The sequence below is a fragment of the Perna viridis genome, unplaced genomic scaffold (genome assembly GCF_037379345.1).
Source record: "Perna viridis isolate PV_CMFRI_1.1 ecotype Kerala unplaced genomic scaffold, ASM3737934v1 SUPER_16.8, whole genome shotgun sequence".
Lineage (NCBI taxonomy): Eukaryota > Metazoa > Mollusca > Bivalvia > Mytilida > Mytilidae > Perna > Perna viridis.
In genome coordinates, this window is record NW_028288511.1 from 18,921 (window position 1) to 25,566 (window position 6,646).

Sequence of the window (6,646 nt, forward strand, 5' to 3'; positions counted from 1 at the left end):
TACGTCATCCATATTGCGAGATTAAAGGATCTATTTTAATAATGTTCCTTCTTTTGCATCAGATCAGCTATAAAGTCTCATAAGAATGAAAGAATAGGTCAGGAAGTAGAAGAGCACAAGTTATTTCTATTGGAATGCTGACCACTTGTTGAAAAACGCGTCCTCCACCCTGGACAAATATGTTGTCGATCAAAAATTCTCGTATTTTGAAAACTTCTTCTTCTGTTTATTTGGAAGATGATTTGGAACTAAAAAATGCATTTGTGTCGGGATTTTAACTGAGTATGGGGAATAAAAGTATACACTGTTGAAAAATCATAGATTTTAATGCTATTCTAGTCTGATGATAAACTTGAAATGAGGGACTCCGAAAGATCTTACGAATCCACATTGAATCAATAGCGCTTCAGGAGTAACAAGTGTTTTGGTAAGACTTAAGACAGGTGAGAGTATAGAAGCTCAAGGTTTTGAAAGAAGTTTGGTGGTACATTTTGAAGATCCAGCTATGTAACCTGTTTGTATGTACATAGACGGTAAATCACAATCATCGTTCTTGGTAGAGAGACCAAAAGAGGATAGAACAGATTTATGGTTTTCCACAATCTCTTCTTTGGAGAGTGTGGTAGCAGTACATGCATAGGTCTTAACACTGCTATTATTTTCTACGTCTACCTCTGATAATAAACATTGGATGTAAAACGTTTTGCAGACAAAAACAATGCTGTTTTGGACTTTGTCTGCTGTTACGACAACATATTTGTCATGTATAGTAGACAATGTTTTTGCTTGCTATATTGGGGCCTTTGAAAACAGATGTAGCCTTGGCACTCATTGACCTACCTAAAACTTTCATTCGTATCAAAATTAAAGACCTCACGGCCTTTAACTACTCTGACAGAGAATCAATGTCTTCTTGTTCTCGTTTTATCCATTTTCTTGCATAGTCCTCGGCGGCATCCATAAGAACTTTAAAGTTATAATTCCAATTTATGGAGCGTGGTTCATGGTACTTGGGACCTTTAGAAAGGATATTACTCAGAGATTCGTTTTCGATTATGTGGTATGATTGCCAATGAGATAGTCATCCACCAAATGCCAAGCAAAGAACAATTTAACTTCAACTAGTTACCATATGGTCTTCAATGTTAGGCAAAATCCATACCATAAAAAGAAATCGTACAATGCCCTAAAATAAATGGTGTGAAACTATTCATAAAAGCTGAAAATCGACTCATCTCAAAGAAAAACGCATAAAACAATAAACATTAAAAAAAAAACAACAACCACTGGAAGAGTAATCAAGGGAACCAAGGTTATAGCGGTAATCAAAAGAATGTTATCCAGGGACAAAGACCAAACATGGAAAACAGACATAGAACTAGAACATGTTTTTAATTCAATTCAGTTATGACAGAATCATATTTATATTGCCGATATTTTTAGACAACCCAAAAACAACATATGGTATAAGTAAATAAGTACTTATAGAAAAAATGCAGATACGGTGAAACCTTCAAGTAAGCTCTGAAAATCCCGAAAAAAGGAATGAAATCCACGGTTAAAGAACGATGACACCAAATCAACATGAACTAAAAAGTCAAACAACGACACTAAACACCTCATTCGCCAATATTGACATTAGGGTGAAGTAATTATTTTCTACTGTGACCTTGGTGAACATATATGATAATTATGTTACATTTTAAAAAGTATGTATCAAACAACCAGTCTTTTGAACCTATATGTAACCTTAAATTTAAACCATTTTATATAGAAACATTAAGATAATTAGGGATTATTAGTAGAACAAGAAAAGCAGGAATTTGAAAATAGAAGTGTAGCAAGAGTAATCAAGGGAACAAAGATTCTATGATTCAATTAAAGGTCAATGTCCGAAAACATCGTATGTCTATAGAGTCATCGGTTAAAACATAAAAAAATGATTTTGTATCGGGTAATTTTTTTTCAGTATATATCACCATGTTATTACCAAAAAAATGTATGATTTCCCTCAATCGTCGTTCTATTATAATCATTTCAGGAATCAATAGAATTATAAAGACTTTAGTAAGAGCATTCGCCTTTAAATTGAACAATTATAATCTGGTTTTGTATTATTGATAATTTTATCACTTTGATCTGTGTTAAAAAATTCCAATAACATGTTACTTTTTACTAGCCAAAAATATAGCTATTAACAAAAACGACAAAAACAAAAACAAGCATAATCCCAAAAACCCTGAAACCGTCCGTGTGTACATGTTTAATAGTACATAGTACATTTTTTTGCGTGTTTCCCAGGCTTTAAGAGTTGTAGTGAAATGTATATATCTTTCTTAATTTTAATTATACATTAATAAGTGTATACAACTATATAACACTGTTACAAAATAGGTAAAACAAAACTACTGAAAACAACAAACGTGTTCGTTCGTTCCATGTCCCGTGTACCGTGTGCATTCAGTGTACCTTGTACCGTGTATTGTGTCCTTTCCGTGTACCGTGTTCATTGTAACATAACATATGGTAAATGTTAGTCATAAATCATATGGATGTAGTATACTTTCAGTCATAATTACTGTGAAATAAGCAAAACAAAACTGAATTCGCCTAATTTTGAAGTTTGATAGGCACGGTTTTGCAAAGACATTTTTTACCCTTTAAACCCTTTTTTTGTAGAACGTAAATTTATCAAAACCTTTACATTCTTTGTTCACTAATATTGTTTATTGGTCAAGACGTTTGGATCCTACTAAATGATTTGACAAGGGAAACACTTTTGAAAACTTTACATTTTTCTAGCTTGTTAGTTTGTTTTTTTTTTCTTACCTTAAGAATAAAGTCGAATATGTTTCTTTCAATATGCCATTTACTTTCACTCTCAGGCCAAGAAGTTGGATTCTTAAGTGTCGCGTTAATGATGCCCAATATTATTTGCCAGAATTTTTAACCATATCAAAGTACACAATTATTTTTACACAACATTTGCCACATGTACATAGTTCGATTTTACCACCTGGTCTTATGTTCTGATCTTATATTCATTAAATAAACAACTACCAACATAAAGGGTTTGCAAAACACTAGTACGAGGAAGAAATCGCTAACTTGACAAGAACTATTAATTCATAACACATTTTAAAGCATATTTGCATGAATTAACAAAAATACATAATTTTTTGTCCGCACTTTTCTTACGAAATATTTTTTATTGGGTGTATATGTTGTTGTTGTTGTTGTTTATTGCCGTTTCGGCGACCAGGGCCATATCACGGCAAGAACATTTAATGCAAGGAAAATATTAAAATTAAGATCAAAGTCTCTTCATAAAATAATGAAATTAAAACAAGCAGCTATTTACATATAAAAAGGTACATAAAAGGTGAACCTAAGACATAAAATACATATAGAAACATAAATTCGATAAAACATTTAAAATATTGAAAAACTAAGGAAGGTATCCAATTCAGACTTTATTAAATAAACCGATGTCCCGCAAGAAATCGATGATGTTTTCAGATGAAACGGTCTTGAACAAATCAAACATATTGGCGCAGTTAAAATAATTTTGCCTGGTGTTGGCAAAATCCACACAATCTAGAAGAACATGTTTGATAGAGAAAGGGCGATGACATGGGATACACTCAGGTGGAGGATCACCAACAAGCAAATGGCCATGTGTAAATCTAGAATGTCCAATGCGGCATCTAGTCATGACCACTTGCTCTTTGCGATTGCCCGACCCGGATTGATGAAAGCCCAGATCGGGCCCCATGGAACTGAGTCCGCTGCGCCCAAGACCGTCCCAACGGTCCTGCCACATCTTTAAAACATACCTCCCTATCAAAGGCCCAAAACCAGTGCACGGCAAACCAACGTCCTCTACTACTTCATCCAATGCCTTTTTGGCAACCCTTTCCACAACTGAATTCCCCTGAATACCAACATGACTGGGCACCCTATTGGGTGTATATACACATTAGCTATTTCTTAAAGGATCATAATTGTCACAGGTAATATGCCTTGTATATGTGAGAACATCTTTGAATAAAGAATATTTTCCGTTGATCGGTGGTCTTTTACACATTCATGACATATTTTTTTTCTATTTCATGATTATGTGTCCAAAATAATTTTATATTACAGCAAGTATGAACAGTGCAAAAGGTCATCCCGAACAAAACGCTAGTTAATCCTTTAGGTGATTTTTATCATTATTTTTAAGAAGACAATTTAATAATTTCATCAATGCTGTTTTGAAACGTTTCTTTTAAAGAGGATTCTTCAAGTTCAATCTTTCAACTTTTCTATGATACTTTACTTATTTTAGTAGTTTTACCTCTTAAAATATGGTAATATTACAAGCCAACCCAGTAATCCGGAAAATGATCTGTATAGTCTCCAAAGGCTTCTTTAAGAACAGAGTCGTCTTCCGCAGGGTTGTTAAAGTAAGTAACGTTTCCTCCGATCAACCATCCTGCCCACCAACCAAACGTCCCTACAGTCATGATGAAATGATCACACATTGTTATAATTGCTAAATCAATTTCCGGTGGATTATTTTCTATATATTTTACTTTGGTATTACCAGGCATGTTTTTCTTTGTCCATAACATATCATCAGAAATCACTACAAAGAATACATTTGTATACATTGATTCGTACTAGTCGACAGCCTTTGAAAGATATTCTTGAGTTGCAACTTTAATTCCAGATCGTTTATCGTTCTTTCTAATATCTATTTTATCTCCCCTCCTGACATGAACTCCAACAAACTGCCATTTACTATCAATGGCATTATTATATTCTGTGGTAACTCTTTCAAAAATGAATTTAGCTTTCATTCGAATGTGCTGTTTAAAGCTGAATTCTTTCAAAATTGCATTTCGTTCGTTTTCAAAATACTTATAGGATTGTAAATACATGACGAAGCTTATAGACTCTCTAGGTATAAAGTTTACGATTCGCCTATCAAACCTAGCACCATGGCTTTCTTTCATTGTTTTTACAGAACGACATCTTGACCAGAACAAATATCGAGGAACAATATTTGCGTGACGGTTGAATATTTGAGTAAGACTGCAATCATCAGTTAATTCTACCTCCATATTTTTCATCAGAGCCACAGCAAACGACGATGCATATATAAACATTTGATTACCTATTCTTCCGGCAAATTTAGGACAAACAGCATACTTTGTTACGGATTTTTTTTCTAAAATGCATGAAGCAATCAAATGAAGTATTTGAACATGGTACTTTGAATATTTCAAATCTGTGTCCAAGAATGCATAGTACACTCACGAAAAATATCACGATCACACATGTTTCTGAAAAAAAAAGAGTCGTATATAAACAAATATTGTTATACTTAGAATATAACGAGAATATATATAGTAAATTCGCCAAAGAGACAACATCCCCACTAAAAATGAACAAGGTGGAATCCCTCACTCCGCAGGGCAGGCTGCACCTGCTCCCAAATCAATAATACACATGTACAGCAAAGAAGATGCCCTATATAAGAATACAGCATCATAACAGAAAAATGAAAGTTAAAATGAAACAAGACATATAGATGTCAGAAATTAATGACTTGGAATAAAGGTGTTTTGGCATGATTACAACCCTTCCCTTTCGAATCCTGCCAATGTGGGAAAATATTTCACAATTAAACACGTTAAAATCAATTCAAAAAGGTAGTTGTATTTTAAAAAGAGCTTCCTGTTATATTAGATGTTAAATAACAATTTTGCAATTTCGATATGCAATTCCAAATAATTCTCTAACCCAAGACATTTATGTACTTCTAAAAAACATAGCGCTATGTTTAAATTCTCTTAAATTCGTATTATAAAATTCATTAGTTCTTGGTTGAAAATTACTCAGTTTCTTCTTAAACAATGAGTAATGATTGTTATTTATAAATTATTCTTTATATTGATATGACCACTGATTTACCTATTAAGACACTATAACATGCAAATGTTTTAATCACCACCGATATATTCACGCCTTAATGGAAGAGGGGGTTTGGTGCGCTGAAAAACCTAGATTTAACTAATCATTTTGTTTAAAATGCATGTATCAAATCAGGAGTACTGCGGTTCCAGCTACTCCGGTAATAAAATATCTATTTTGTCAGATTTATTTTGGATTTGACTTGATTATGGGTTATCGGATTACTGTTCGGTTATTTTTTTATTACCCTTATTCAATATTAAGAGATGTCAATCATTGATTGACAAACAAAAATAAGTTAAACATATTAACTGTTTGAAATTCATCACAATTACAACGAAAACATTTTTTGGGATGAATAATGTCGCGTTTTCCAGTGATTAATAGGTCGAAATAACGGGATAAACAAATACTTAAACTGTATTCTCAATTAAACAAAATTTTAATTATATATTATATCTATATGTAACCCTATCTATATTATATTCATGTTTAAGTAAATTTCACCTTTCTTTAAAAAGTAGAAGTTCATTTTCTAGTATGTAGCAATGCTTTTTTACAGAAACAATAAAGGATCGCAATACTAACACATAAATCATCCATCCATTTAATAAATAAATGAGTTGGTAATTGAAATTAAAAATGAAATTACTTAACAAATGGGTTTGGTTAATGATCAGAGAGA

General features: G+C 32.6%; 1 protein-coding gene across 1 annotated transcript; it reads right to left on the minus strand.

Annotated features, from left to right (window-relative positions):
* Positions 1–1,720: 1,720 nt before the first annotated feature.
* On the minus strand, positions 1,721–6,566 carry LOC148596438 (galactoside alpha-(1,2)-fucosyltransferase 2-like). The gene is given in 2 exon segments (XM_088564541.1): positions 1,721–5,330; positions 6,469–6,566. A coding segment is annotated over 1 exon segment (750 nt). The 5' UTR covers positions 5,109–5,330; positions 6,469–6,566; the 3' UTR covers positions 1,721–4,358.
* Between the last annotated feature and the right edge of the window lie 80 nt (positions 6,567–6,646).